General features: G+C 41.3%; 1 protein-coding gene across 1 annotated transcript; it reads left to right on the forward strand.

Moving 5' to 3' along the window:
• The first annotated feature begins 59 nt into the window (after positions 1–59).
• Positions 60–9,567, forward strand: LOC134874535 (uncharacterized). Its single transcript, XM_063898574.1, has 7 exons — positions 60–350; positions 905–1,128; positions 1,274–1,375; positions 1,762–1,863; positions 4,515–4,628; positions 5,635–5,743; positions 6,915–9,567. The coding sequence occupies exons 1-7, from the start codon at positions 161–163 to the stop codon at positions 7,940–7,942; spliced, it is 1,869 nt and encodes a 622-aa protein (XP_063754644.1). The 5' UTR covers positions 60–160; the 3' UTR covers positions 7,943–9,567.
• The last annotated feature ends 6,448 nt before the right edge of the window (positions 9,568–16,015 follow it).

Raw genomic sequence — 16,015 nt, forward strand, 5'->3', positions numbered from 1 at the left:
TATGAACCTTTATTTTGACTGCCAGTGAGTTTGACAAGGAAGTAATTTGAAACGTTTTCAAAAACGGAACAATCTGCAAACAGACACAGCCCTGGGACATTCACAACATAAACTTGTCGGTACATGTCCAGCTCGGGGGCAGGGCGGGAGCAGCCCATTCATGAGGGAGTTGAATAGATGCAGCGGGCCGAGAGCCGGCGCGTTGTCCCGGTATAGACCCTGCAGAGACAGCTGCTCTGTCACTGAGCCTCCGATGGAAGGAAGAGATCCATGTCTGCTGACCTGCCCCAAAGTACCGCTGTGGATCATAGAGTTTGTCTGGGCTCACAGGACGATGGACATACAGCAAGGTTAGTGTGCCAATTATCATTATCCCAGCTACCACAACGCTTTGATTGTATAGGCCTAAGGCTTGTTTATTATCATTTTGCATCACTAAAATGATGTCAAACGTTCGTATGCAACACGTATGGTACAGTATGTCTCTATCTTTAGTGGTGTAAAAGTACATTTACTCAAGGGCAGAACTTAAATTTACAGGCACTAAGACTTGCTACTATACCGCTACTTCATTACATTTCAGTTAATTAATGAAGTTAAAGTATAAATCTTCACTTTTTACTCATTACTTCCCTGCACAAACAATACCGTACATCCCAATGACATGTTCTCTTTAAGATTAACTGCCATAAATTAACAGCAGTTAATAGCAATTAAAAATCTATTGAACTATTATGACTGGTGCATTAATATGGAAAATGCATTAATCATAATAATTATATAAATATATACTGTATTATAATAAAACAATCTGTAAAAGGCCTTTCAGCCCGGTCCCAACAAACCATGACCCTGACTCTTTACAGTAGCAGTAACATCAGGATGTGCTTCCTGTTCTCCACAGTTATGGGCCCCTCCTGTTGGCCGGAGCTGGGCTCTCAGCCTCTGAGCGTTGAGGACCCGTGGAGGCTGCGTGTTTCCTCTGCTCAGGTTTATTCCATCGTGAAGAGCAGAGACATGCAGCACTTTGAGAGGGTACTGAACTTTCTGGAAGACACTTACAGACTCCTACCCAGCCTGGTGGCTCCCATCAAACACATGAAGGTCCTGTTCGGCCTCAAGACCATGGTAAGGAGATGAGTCGCATCATTCAACAAGCATGTGAAATCCATGTTACCAGCAGCGGTTGATTCAAGGATTTTCTGGCTAATTTATATATTTAAAAAGAGCGTTTGATGTTAATCTCAATCTCTCTTAATGCCTCTCCTTCCAGCTCATCATGTGGATGCTCAGAGAGAGGCGAGGAATGGTTGAAACTGTGTGTAAAATCTGCAACTTCTTTCCAAGTAAACTCCCCCAGTACCAGGATCAGTGTGTAAGTGTAATCTGTTCTGCAATATTTTTAACACTTTTTACTTTTACTTAGTAGACTTAAGTCTTGTGTGGTATTCATTCAGAGGCAACACTCATCTAAAGCTGCACAAAACAGCCCGCTGCCATTTTGGATTTATGAGGTGATAATGATCAGTTAGGATTGAAAGAGTGTTATTTAACCTAAATATTGGAGGGCAAAAGTTAGCAATGACTGTTTGGATATTGTTATTAATTAGCTATTATTTATCATGTCTCATTAATAAAGCGCTTAATTTCATTTATTAGGATAATCATAAAAGCATGTAATTTACAGCATGGTCCGGTTAAGTCTGGCTGCTCTGTGCCTAAATAACATTTCTATTATCATGTGTCCTGTATCTTGCACAGAACCAACATGAGATGTTCCTCATGAGGAAGAACCATGTGGACTTCAAGGCTCTTGCTCAGACTCTTGCTATGGACAAGGACAAAAGTGAAGATTATATCAAGGTATGTTTACCTCCACACAGCAGCTAACAGCTAGCAGGGACAGCCTGTGCAAGAAAGGAACACACATTGCAACATTGAAGTTTGACTTGCTGTAGGCTACTTTTTAATTTGACAGGTGTCAAAAAAACAAATGGTTTTAGACTAAATACTGGACTGATGGGCTTAACCAGATCTACACACACACACACACACACACACACACACACACACACACACACACACACACACACACACACACACACACACACACACACACACACACAGCAGAGAGGGGAATCATTGACATAAATTGACCTTAAAGTAAACCTGTTAATAGCACTGCTGAATATGACATAGATATCAAATATGTAAATAAATGAATGATTTGGTTGGATCATTTTGTCATGTTGCCTGCATAAAGCTTTGTCTTTACTTACAAAACACCACAAAGTAATACCGGCCAGATTTAACTTTTTCAAAGAGTACTACAAAAAATTATTTAAAAAATCTCATTTTTAATCCTCATGGCTAAATCAACAACAACATCCACAAAGTACAGAACACATATATTGTTTAATGCTGGTCAAAGCGCCATAGGGTCCATCTATGTTTTTAAATCAGAGTAAGCTAATTTAAAATCAAGAAATGATTCAAAGTTTTTCATTATATGGACATTCTAAATCATCTTAGTATTTATAGCACAAAAAAAAGTGGGACTGAATCTGTTCCAATATATCAACTTCAGTGATTGTTTCATTAAAGGAAATAATAGTTTTGTTTAAAATGTTCAAACACATAAAGTGCTTACCCAGTGACTGAGAAGAAGAAGAAGAAGAAGAAGAATGTTGTAAATTATACTTGTGTGCGATTACATTTTTGCTTGCTCTCTCTCTTTGCAGTTTAAAGTAGAAACAAATGAATAAGCACTGATGGAAACAGTAGTATGGAGGATGGGAGAATGCTGAGTCACTGTTGTCTCAAGTTATCATGCATTTAGTCAGTGTGAATAAAACACAGCGGGTTTCTCTCCCAGTCCGTGACTATCTTCCAGCAGAGGGCGATGCAGGTCCACATTTATGGTGTTGCAATCGAAAAGATTCAACCCCCTTTGCACATTAGGTTTATTGTCAAAATATACATTTCTCAGCTGTTTGCAATAAAGAAAGTACACAAGAACTGTTTAAGTAGTTCAATGAAAATAATATTACAAGGGTTTTTATCCAAATTCAACACAAAATGCTAATTTTAGTGACTACTGCAGTCTCAAAATTATTAAACCCCCTATCTCAAGCACACCTGGTGCAACCAATCAAGGGCTTCATTAGTTCAGGTGTGCTTGAGATAGAACACTTAAATACCTGGACTGGCTCGGGGTTTGTTGAGAGTGACGGTTGATTGCATGTCAGAAATATGGTCAAAAGACTCAAAAGAATTGTCCAAAAAGTTCAGATAAGAGATCATTGCATGGACAAACAAGGAAAAGGATACAAAAAATAGCACTGATTGCCCCTAGAGATACAGTTGGAAGCACAGTTTGCAAGTTAAAAGTCAAAGGAAAGTAGCTACACTACCTGGACCTGGAAGAAAGAGGAAGCTATCATTGGCTGCCACCACATTCCTGAGGAGGCAAGTGATCAAAAACCCTGGAGTGACTGCCAAACACCTGCAGCAAGACCCGGTGGCAGAAGGCACTGAGCTTTCAGTCAGCACAGTAAGGTGTATACCAAACACTGAAGTGCTCCATGCTCCAATATGCTCAAAACCATAAAAATATGCTACTGAAGTTTTGTAATTGTGTTCTGTGGAGCGATGAAACAAAACTTGGTTCAGTGGTATGTCTGGAGGAAGAAGAATGAAGCACACCCTGCCTACATTGAAGCATGGCGGGGGCTCAGAGATGCTCTGGGCGGCTTTGCTGGCTCTGGAAATCTGCAGCCTGTGGAGGGCACGATGGAATGGTCAGTGAGGAAGATGAAGCTTAGACGACATTGGACCTTCCAACAGGACAATAATCCCAAGCATACCTCAAAGTCAGAACAGCTAAAGGATGCTCTACTAAGTACTGAAGATGCTTGTCATGAAGGGTTGAATCATTTTGAGACTGCAGTAGTCATTGAAAGTAGCATTTTGTGTTGAATTTGGATAAAAACCCTTTTAATATTAGTTTCATTGAACTACTTAAACAGTTCTTGTGTAATTTGTTTATTGCAAACAGATGAGAAATGTATATTTTGCCAATAAACCTAATGTGGAACGGGGGTTGAATATTTTTTATTGCAACTGTATATAAACGCTATGCACATATGGAGCTGAATATGTACTCCGAAGAGCCAAGAGTGATATAATGAGGAGTAATAAGTGCAGCATTGTTTCTTCTTGTGGTCCACCACATCTAATAAAGCTGAACACTTTATGAGTGAACATGCTAGAAAGTTCTTCAGAGAGGGTTAGATGGTGCTGGGGAACTCAGGTTTTAAGTCCCCTCAGCCAAACAGTGAACAAACAAATGGACACATGACTGATTTATTCTGTGCACTAAATGAAACAAGCCTTGATAACATAACCCAATGTATTCCTTTAGGTCTTTCTAGAGGTTTAAATTCAAATGAAACCCAAAGTATTGAACTGCATGCCACCTGTAGAACGCCTGACTTAGTGTTTCCCTGTTTCAGAATCACATGGAGGAGCAGTATGGAGAACATTACGCTCAGAAAGTAGAGGACCGACTGCTGCAGTACCTCCAGCAGCTGGAGACGGTGCTACCAGGAGACACACACATTGATAAGGTGTGTGTTCTATTGCAGTGCAGGCTTCTATGTGTCACTGTTTGGTCCCATTTTGAAAGAGTTGTCTTGAACATGAATTGGAAGATCAGACGTACAAAATGTTGTGATCATGTCATATTTTACACTCAGTTTGGTCAAAAGTGAAACCTTGATGTATGTATCTATGAAGCATTTCAATCATTCCAGCAAAAACTAAATCAGAATCAGGTTTAGTGGAATTGTCCCTGGTGTATTTGGTGCAGACAGTTAAAGAAGATACATTTTAAGAAAAAATTAAATGTATTATAAAAAACAACAAAACAATTATAACATAAATATAGAAAAAAAACTACGCACAGTATAATATGACAAAACCACTTAATATTAATATAAGATAAAATATGTGCAGCATTGATAAGAAAAGTGGAATGGTGTGCAGAAATTCAAAGAGGTCGCTTTGAATACCAATTTGCATATAAGTAACATACCCATATTCCCTGTATTATCAGCCCATTTCTGTTCAAATGTGCCTAATTGCCAAAACCTTTTTAACAATTAGATGTTATGTGCTCATAACCTGATGCAGGAACAATGAAAGAATGCACATTCATAAGTTGGTCAGGACTTTCCAGTAGTCATGGCAGCAGTGATTGTAGCCGGGCAGATTTATTTTATTGTGGGAAGCATTGACTTGACAGTGATATAACGACAAATAAAGCACAAAAGCAGCATACATGTCCTTTTTCTGAAATTACATGAGAAAAAAACAAGTTTAAAATAAGGTTTCTATACCAAAACACATTTGTTATCTTTTCTTTCTGCAAAGAATTCCAAATTGCAGTCAGCTGCTCAACAGTTTTTTCGTGTCGGTGGTGCAGTCTGTTTTGTGAATCAGACGTTGAGGCGGCACTGATGGAAGTGATTCTCTGGATTTGCTCCGCAGCGCTGCCTCTAGTAGTCACAAATCTGATATCATGAGAGGACTTCACTCAGTGATTGCTTATTCTCCCTCTGATGTGTGCGCTAGATCCTGAAGAAAGAAAGCCCTGTGACTGAGCAGGAGAAGCTGCTGCTGGAAGTGATAACCTCCGACTCGGAGAACATCGCAGCAACTCTGAAGAAGCTACTGCACTGTGGTACTGAACTCCAGAAACACAAACACAATGTATCATAGAGAGCAGGAGCATCTGTCTTTGCTGTGCATTAGGGTCTACCTTTATTATTCTCTGTTTCAATTGTTTGGTGATGACGTGATTATGACCAATGCTGTCTGTTGGTCTGGTCTGGGAGGACGTGCTATGGTCTGTGCAGAGGGAGACTCAGAGTGGGGGTTCTGTCCGATGGTTCCGCTCGGGCTGATTACGGCCCCCAGAAGATTACTAGAATCAGAAGTTCAAAATATACACAAGTTAAATATGAATTGAGACAGGCAGATGATGGGGGATGTTGGGATGAAGGGATGAAGGAGGGGAGGGGTGTAGGGATGAAGTGATGTATGGATGAATGGATTGAGGGATGAATGGATGATGGGATGTAGGAATGTAAGGATTGAGGGATGAACGGATGATGGGATGTCTGGATGAAGGGATGACGAGATGAAGGGAGGGGAAGGATGTTGGGATGAAGGGATAAGGAAAGGGAGGGATGTCTGGATGACAGGATGTTTGGGATGAGTGGATATAGGGGTGTATCGTTAAACGGGCTCGATGGGTGGAGGGATGAAGGAGTTTGGCTGAGGATGAGGTAAAAGGGGAACTGTATGAGTAGAATCGAGAGGGAGGGGGGGGTTGAGAGAAGAGAGACGAGTAATGACCGGATGTTTGGCCGGATATAAATAGACTTAGCCGTGATAAGAGATGGGGTTGAGGTGTGGCCATGCTCCTGAACAAGGTTAACTTCATTAAATAATCGTTGGAGGTCTTTCATGACATGTATTGATGTATGTAAGTAATGAGCAAAGCATCTTATCCCCTATTTTGTTATATCAGGACACCTCAGAGCACATTATTGTTTGAATAATCTCTTTAAAATATCAATATTCAGTAAAATGCTTGACATTAAATGGTAGCAGATAGCAGCTCAAGTGAAATTATTTGAAACAATGAATCAGACGTAGTTTTTGTATGTGCACATATTTGAGCTGGATCTATCCACTCTGACTTGTCGTTTGTTTGTCCTTGTATCTTAAAATTCTGTCTTTGAACCTCTAGCAAGGAAAGATAGCTTTTAAATAATGCAACTGATAACATCTTTTGATGATCATTACATATTTGTTTCTCACTGTGCACTTCTTTTCTGTTCCTTAAGATGTTGCTTCCTGTCGTCGGGGCATAATTCCTCAGGCCTCAGCACATGGAAAGAATGGAATGGAAAGCTCCAAACTCTCAGGGTCTGTTCTGCATGTCAGTGCTTCAAAAGATCGTCCCGAGTTAATGGAGGCCAAAACGTCCATTCAGAATCAGTCAGAGGTGTTCCAGGGAAAGGAGTCTGAAGAACACGGGCCTGTGTCGCTGGAGAATGAAGATGATACAGATGTTGGCAGACGACCAACAGAAGAGGATGTTGAGTTGGTCATGAGGGTGGATGAAGACATCAGTGACAAAGAAAAGGAAATGAGTCAGAGAAGCAGGGAAGGGGTTCAGGAGGCCTCCTCCCCCCCCCAGTTCTGCTCCAAACACCGCCGCTGGGTGGAGAGCATCCTGCATCAGTGTCCTGATGAGTGCTCAGAGGAGCTCCAAGACAATGTCTCTTTGTCTCCTTTAATGTTCCCGTCGTCCTCATCCACCACTACATCACAGGACCTCACCCCCTCTGGTCTTATTCCCTCCCCCTTTGACCAACATCCACCCCCTTCAAAGACCTTCACCCACCCCGAGACCACTTGTCAGCAAGCTAACCCCGAGCAGAGTTCTGGATCATCACAGGATCCAGTTCTGCTGCCGTCATCTTCGCCCAGAGACACTCAGCTGCCCCGCCATTTGACGCCGGTCGTCCGACTGTTGGACATCTCTACCGTCAGAAGGTTCTGCCATTTCTCTCAACCCCAGCAAGACCCTTTGAATCCCTCTATCATGTCTGCAAACAAACAGCAAGCTTCAAATTTTTGTCTCCAGGTACAAACCTCTCCACGCTGCCACACTTTAGGGAACCACCCTTCACCTGGAGGAGCGAATGAAAGACTCTTTGCTCGTCCAACCCGACATTGCTCCCCAGAACACAACTCACAAGGTGCAAACAGCTGCTGTATCTCAACATGCATCCATTTCGACTCGCTGTCAACCTCACATCAAACAATCTTTCTCAAAACTTTCAAGAAAGTACAGATGGCCTTGTAATAGCAGCAGACCTTCACAGGCTCTGAATCAAAACACTTGTCCGACTTTACCAGAACTCGTTCCTCCGCCTTCTAGAGAAGATGCTTATACCGCTGCTTCAGGGACTCTCTCGTCCATCTGCGCCGCTGACCAATTCCCTTTATCTCCTTCATCATCTCAACCAGTTGTCCCTCAGAACTCCATCAATCCTCCTGCACAAAACAGCGGTCCTTTTCAATCATCATGCTCCACTGTCACCTCCTCTACCTCTGCCTCTGAGGCCCCGGTTGTCAGGGCCGGGAGCAGCAGAGTCCGGAGACACGAGCTGAGGCTATCCCTGCAGAGTCAGGCCGTGCTGCTGCAGTCCAAGCTGCTGCAGCCCTTTGTGCCTCTCAGCAGACTGAGCGCTCAGGACTGTTCCAGAATGACAAAGTGGAAATCCTCCAGCAGATGTGCAGAGCCGGGGGAACGAGGCAGGAATGATGAAGACAGGGGGGAGGAGGAGGAGGAGGAAGGTGTTTTTGATCCGAACATTCTTTATTCCAGTTATTCTTCCAGTAGTGCTGACGACTCCATAGACTGCGACCCTGATTACAGACCCTGCTTGAAGAAGAAAAGACTGCTCTTAGAATATGAAGCTGCAAGGACCATGGATCATATTTAAAAACATTTAAATATACAGACTATAGCCGGATGCAAAGCTGCTTTTTAACATCAATAATATCCTCAATATTTGCACTTTTAAAAGCTAACAAAATATTAGCAGAGTACATTTTTTAACATGAACTAAATTGTGACATTGGACTTAGGACAATTTACACTGTAAACAACATCCTCTGTCAAATTTTAAATGGTGACAACTGTTTCTTAATTTTGTGTTAATTATTATTGTGGAATCCCCCTCACACAGAAAGGTGTGGGTGTGATGTGACAGCAGAAGATGGTTTTTCAGTGTTGATCTGTTGACAGATCAGAATAAATAACTAAGCGGGGCGTAACACAGATATGACTTTGTTGCTCAGTACTCCAACTCCAGACTGAAAGTGTTGAATGGGTTGATGACATTTTTTTAAAAGTATGAATGTTCAGTAAAATAAAAACATCTTTTCTATGAAGCCATTTGGGCAAAGCGTGTGTCCATTCACCTATCACTATTATTATTCGCTGATGTCAGGCAGATTGGACCTATGCTGTAGATGTTACTGCCCTTTATATGTGGAGAAATAATCACAAGAGTAAAAGTACCACAAATCCTTATTATATGTGGGTGTAGACAAAATCAATGGATCTCAGGACCCTGGATTAAAACAATCTAGTAGATCACAGTTCAACACTATCATTGTTTTAAATTGTACTTTAAACAAAGTACGTAGAAGCTGCTTCCTAAGCATGTGAACCATTTTCACATTAACATTTAAATCATTCTTCAAACATGTTACAACATTTAAATACATTACCAATTTGAAATAAACATAGTACATAGACTGTATACGATACGTGGACACGATAAACCTTGACATCACCCATTGGTTTGATGTAGTGGACTACAGTTTTGAAGCTCCATGGTCTGGCACTTTGACTGAGCTTTCTTGGTTTTTTTCTTTCTCGATTGTTGTTGTTTTTTTGTAACCAGAAGTTACAGGAAAAAGTGGAGCAGTGTCCTGAAAGGTGAAAAACACATTTTTAGGCGTTCAAAATGTATCATTTAATTTTCATGAAGTGAACACACACAGTCAATGGTTTCAAAATGTAAAAGGATAACATGGCTAGCATAACAACGCTGTGATAGCATTCTGTTACTCACAAATTAGGCCCAGCCTAAACCTTGCATTATGTCTGTTTTACGCTCAATAGGACCATAATCTACTAAATGAACATCATGCTTTATGGAAGAATACTTGAAAGAACTTCCTTTTAAGACAATAAACTTGTCAGGAAAGGGGGATCAAGTTTGAAGTAGGATATTTATTTCATAGACGTCTATACAACCAGACTTATTGTTCAAGACAGGAAAGCCGCCCCCTGCTGGATATTAGAAGTAATACATTTAAGGCACTCCCAAATAGGTATACTTTTAAGACTTCTTTTTGGCCAGCAACTGTCTGCATGATGGTCAAATGTTTGCAGAGGACTGTAAAGAAAAAACTGGTATTACAGCGGTGTATCGCTGAGGGTCAGCACTGAGGCCAACACTGATGGCCTCAGGTTTGCATACGTGTATTTACACTGTGCTGTCGCACTTAAAAGGGGGTCCAGGTTCTGTGGTGGAGGGAAAATAAGGACATTGCTAACTTGCTTTTGAGCTGAGGATTGATTTTTAAATGTGACCTAGATTAATACTGTAAATCCTCTGGAAACTCAGCACAAAACAGGCCCAGGAAAGGTACCGCTTTGACTGTTTTAAGTATTAGATAGCATTAAACCTGGAGCTATAACTTCAGTCACTGAAGATTAGATTTTTTCCTTCCCTAGCAGCGAGAGACAAAAAAAGATGAGGCTCTTGTCAAAGAAATACAGTGTGAATTAAATGGCAGGGTACAAAGTTCCAAGGGGTTTAATATTGACTTATCATGTTGCGCTCTATTAAAAGGAAATTGCACCATAAAAGCAGAGCTTTTATTAATACAAAAAATACGAAACACATTTGTAAATATATACGGCTTGAAGTAAAGTCATTTTATGATTGGATTTTCAGTGGAAGGCTTGTTTATTTATTAACGTCTGGTGTACTGGATGTTGATGTTTACTTGGTTTCTCCTCAAATCAGTATTGCATCATGTGTTGTGATGTTCCCTCCATGAGGCCAAAGAGCAATACATAGTATTTGTGCAACATTTGAATCTGTTTTTAGAGACATTTTTTAACATTTGGTTTAAATGCATTTCTAATGATTATTTTCTTTCATGTTTGATGTGATTATAGCAGCTTTTAATATATTTATATGTTAGATTTACTTGTGCAATGGAAAAACATTGTCTGAATGAGTTTTGGTCAATGGGATGAAATATCCAAACAACTGTTGGGTGGAGTACGATGACGTTTGGCACAGATATCCATGGTTCATAGACTATGAATAGTAATGATGCTTGGGTGGTTCAGAGAGACATTTGGTACATTATTAGATATTTACGTCCCCTGAACCAGAACATATCCTGGGTGTGTTAAACTGGCTTCGTAGTACATGCCTCTGGCCTATTGGCAGCTGAGTGGGGGATTAAACTCAATGGTTATCACAAGAGCCCAAGTTTCAGCTAACGTTCACACAACAACAGAACCCTAACTAATGAAATGTCTGGAAGTTTAAAATGAGCTCACCCCTAGTGCAGGTTTACTCGGTTTACCACAAGGACAGGACCTTTATATTACACACAGTTTCTCCAGTACAGTGTTTGCTCTGAGTGTTAGCGATGCTTGCTAATGTAAAGCCAGCCCATTTTCCTTATTACGTCATAAGGACAACAAATCTGGATCAACTCGTTTGTACCTCCGTTTTTAGAGATGTGGGTAAGGAGGAAAAGAGAGAGGGTTGTATTTTCTGACTCTTTGGGAGTCTCCTCACACACCGGGGACACATATTTATGTATAAAAGACATCAACAAGTGCATTTTGCATAATAGGGGACCTTTAAAGGAAATATACTTAACACATTCCTATGCAAACAAGAGGTCTGAATTGTCCTCTGGTAAGTGCCCTTTGGAGGAAAGCTAAGGTCAGACTTAAGAGCCACAAGCATCCACAGCAGTTATCACAACCATTTAAAGCAGTTGTTTTCTAATGTATGATAAAAGACAACAAACACCGGTTAGCTCGGGTGTTCTCACACATGTTAAATATTTGTTGTCGAGGTATGAAGGGTAATAAAATGGTCATCAAAAAGGTAACAAGATTTAGAATAAAGCATAGGGCTAGTAGTATTTTATCTTCTTATCTTGTTATTTATTCCTATTAAGAATAACATCAGCAATTATTGTGTTTTTTAGTTATTATTACTGTGGCGCATAAGCATGTTTTGTTATTTTCTGGTGCCCAATGGTTTTGTGTAATAATTCTTTTTTGGTTTGGTTCAGTTAATAGAAAAAACAATGTTACGTATAGTTAATGCTAAAAAAATAACATGCTGTTATGCCTTTAGAAATGTGTTTGTTACTCTGCTATCATAGTTTAAAGCGATTTGTTTATTTTCGCAACCATGGCAATATAGAAGCAGTGCATGCTGGGAGACAGGAAGTAAACTTGCTATGCCGCGATCAGATACAGTTGCGTGAGCACATCCAGTCATCAGCTCCTCAGTTAAATGCTATTCTTTCTCTCTCTTTGCTAAGGCAAAGTCTGTAAGTATTAATGCATGTTATAACATTAAGACATCATGTATTTTGAGTTTGTGAGTATATTCATACGGCTAAGACGCTAATTGTGTTGCTAGGCTAAGTTAGTGCTAAAGTTAGCTTTCTGCTTTACCGTTGCTTGCTATTTGGTTAGCTTGATCATATCTCATTGTTCTGTGTTTACAGTTTCACAAGATTCCCAGTAAACTTCATGGAAAGGAATCATCTGTGTCCTGGGTTTTTTGGGAGTGTTTAAAGAGAATGGAAACATAGCCCATGACAGTGAAAAGACTGCAACACAGCCAACCATACGGAGCTACTCAATGTCAAGAGATAAGCGGCTAACAGTACAGCTTGTAGACAGCTTCCCAACAGCTTTCTTCTCTTGATATCGAAAACACAGTGAGTCACAATGTCGCAACATAGCAACGGAAATAACCAGTCAGAGTGTGTGCGCTCAAGGAGCAGTCGCTCATCTGGTGCGTCGTCCAGCTCAAGGATCAACATGGCCATCGCCATGGCAAAAGCTGAAGCTGCGCAAGATAGAGCAGCACATTCCAAAAGGGAAATTGAACTTAAATTGGAGCAGGCACGTATTCAAGCCAGTCTTGACGCATTAAATGATGAAAAAGAAAAAGACACTGCTATAGCAGAGGCAAATACTCTCGTAGCTCGTTTACAAGATATGGGCTTTGAGGTAAGCAGCGAGGTTAACAGCCTGGTCCCTCAATCTGTCAAAGGCCAGCGCATCGCTGCCTTTGTGTCTGAACAAGCCAGCCTAGGCAGCAAGGGTTTATCAGCCATGAGAGAGAGTGACAAAGATATCCCTTCAACGCCCCACCCACGCAATGCGAGACAAACCCAAGCTGCTGCTTCTGCTGCCATTACGCCACACCACGCTCTTCAGACCCATCAGACAAGCGGAACACTTCCACAACAGAACTTCAAACAGGACTCCACATCTCATGTGCACCCGCCTGTCCATGGGACACCTTACGGAGCTAATCATGACCATCCTACAACCATCGGAGACATCATCAAATATCTTGCCCGCAACCGCCTGGTGACTTCAGGTCTCACCACGTATGATGACCAGCCTATGAACTACTGGGCCTGGAAAACATCATTCCAGAATGCTATCGCCAATCTAGACCTGTCTGCTGCAGAAGAACTCGACCTCCTAACCAAGTACGTGGGAAAAGAGTCAGCAGAACAGGTCAGAAGAATAAAAACATTAGGAATCCGGCTACTGGACTGTGCATGACATGGGATCGCCTCAACGAAATATATGGCTCACCAGAGGCCGTCGAACAGGCTCTGTTCAGCAAACTGGAAAACTTTCCAAAGCTCACAACTAGGGATGTCCCGATCCAGGTTTTTGCACTTCCGATCCGATACCGATATTGTATTTGCATTTCCGATCCGATACCGATACCGGCCGATACCGATACCGGCCTATCCAAGCATGTATTAAAGTTTAAAGTTATTTAGCCTACTAACTTAGTTGTCAGACTCATGTTGAAAAGAGTTTTCCTGTTTATTCAGGGATAAACACAAAATTGACAAAATTATAAATAACAAACAGAAATGGCATCAATTAACAGTAAAAAGTGCAAATAATACTGTAAACTGTACACAGTTCACTCACACTCTTAGAGTACAGTATACAAACACCCGCACCCTGCAACACTCAAACACAAACTCAAACACAAACAGTCACACAGACGTGCACTTCCAGTGTAAAGTGCAAATGCACGTTCACAAATACAGTGAAAGACATGTACGTTGGGTGCCTGTACTTATGTGACGAGATAAATGATCTCAGAGAGGTACACAGGCTGAACTCACAAAAGGGACAGCACATACAAATACAAGCATACACCAAAGGGACAGAGCACAGACACACACATTTGCTGTCCCTGTACATAAAATGTGTGATGTAGTGACACTGTAATGACAGGTTTGGGTCTGAAAGAGTGTGGGCACCAATTAGCCAAATCAGTGAATTAGTGTGGAGACAGAGAGAGAAAAGGGACATAAAAGAGGCTCATTAGCAGTCTCCATTTACATTACAAATAATACTGTAAACTGTATTAAGAAAGCAAATCACACAAACAACCTGAGTAGAAAATAGTCTAGTAACTCAGCATCAGTACTCTGCTCTTGAACAAGTGTAAACCAAGGCTTTAAAAACAATCAGTGCAAATAATATTGTGAACTATTTAAAAACAAAAATGACTTCTACTCCCCAATCTCCTCCACACTTTGCTGCTCCATCTCAATCTACACACTCCCTTCAACTGTATGCCCTGGCTGCAGTCCGAGCATGATGGGGAGATTCTTTTTTACAAAGACGAGCATTTCAAGATGCTCAGGTGTCAGCCTGCTCCTGTGTTCATCAATGATGAGTGAGACTGCGCTAAAAAGCCTCTCGCTCTCAACGCTGGTGCAAGGAGCACTGAGAAACTTGGCTGCTGTTGCTGCCAGGGTGGGTAGTCGAGCCTGATTGTCTCTCCAGTATTGAAAAGGATTGTGCTTACGCCCAAGTGGAGGCTCACTGAGGTAGCTCTCCAACTGAAACAGTGCCCCTGGGGTGATCTGCTGCTCAGACGGACCTGCTGTGCCGCTCTCCTCCAGTATCTCGTCAAAGTAGCTGCCCAGGCTGCTGGTTGAGCTTCCAGCCTCCATTTCTGGTGTTTGCCTTGCTGTCTCAGCCTCAGCCACACCTTCCCCAGAGGGCATGGTCTTCAGTTCTTGTTCCATTTTCATCACCTCTACCTTTAGTGCCTCCTTTGCCTGATCCAGGTTCAGTGCCGCTGCTAGCCATTTTGGTGCCCTAAGCATAATTCCTTCATGATGCCCCCCCCCCCCCCCCCCCCCCCCCAATAAAAAAACATTATGAGTTGTGATGAGTGAGTGGGGAGGGGAGGGGGGAGGGGAGAGGGGGGCACCATCGGTACCTTTGAGTAGTATGCCTAAAAAGTGCCTCATATTTCTATAGTCTACTGAAATCATTTCGGCCTTATAATTATTATGACGATTTTTCATTAGGCTATTTTTGGTGGTGCCCCCTCGACACTTGGTGCCCTACGCACAGCGCGTAATGCGCGTTATGGGAGCGGCGGCACTGTCCAGGTTGGTAGCAGTGAGGAACCTTAACATTTGGATGTAATGTAATAAAGATGTATCAATTATTTTATATTGTTTCAGTCAGTCTCCACATATTAATGGTAAATGACAACCAGTAACACACAAAATAGATCACAAACAATCAGCAAATGATCAACAGTGATGTTAATTTCCTCACCCATCAGATAACTGAAGACAAATAAGAATATTAACACTAGACTAATAATAATAAATTCCCATCACCTTATATAACCATAAATAATAATAATAATAATAATAATACAGTGGAAACCGCTTATAGTGATCACGTGGTCCAGAGCCAATTTGAACACTATAAGCGGTTGATTACTAAAACCAAATTTGTATTACGTAGGCCTACAGGTATTTCACTTATTTTTTTATGCAGAATATCATCTAGCCTAAATGCCATTTGTATCGTTTTTCAATGAGAAAAATTAAATGAAACGGTAGCTTCAGCATTTACTGAATTGTATTATCATGCAAGTTTAATTATAGTACTGCGCAGTGCGCAGACACTGTAACTCAAATACAGTAGCCTACGTAACTTATTCTGCGCTGTGCGTCGGCTCTGCTGTGCCGCCGGTGCATTTTTTTTTCAAGTCTGACATTCATAAAATGG

The sequence above is a fragment of the Eleginops maclovinus genome, chromosome 2 (genome assembly GCF_036324505.1).
Source record: "Eleginops maclovinus isolate JMC-PN-2008 ecotype Puerto Natales chromosome 2, JC_Emac_rtc_rv5, whole genome shotgun sequence".
Taxonomy (NCBI): domain Eukaryota; kingdom Metazoa; phylum Chordata; class Actinopteri; order Perciformes; family Eleginopidae; genus Eleginops; species Eleginops maclovinus.

Bases quoted from the DNA above. Each gene is read 5' to 3' on its own strand.
- LOC134874535 (XM_063898574.1), top strand. From the start codon at position 161: ATGAGGGAGTTGAATAGATGCAGCGGGCCGAGAGCCGGCGCGTTGTCC. The intron at 351-904 runs GTTAGTGTGCCA...TGTTCTCCACAG, and splicing joins GACGATGGACATACAGCAAG to TTATGGGCCCCTCCTGTTGG. The intron at 1,376-1,761 runs GTAAGTGTAATC...TATCTTGCACAG, and splicing joins CCCAGTACCAGGATCAGTGT to AACCAACATGAGATGTTCCT.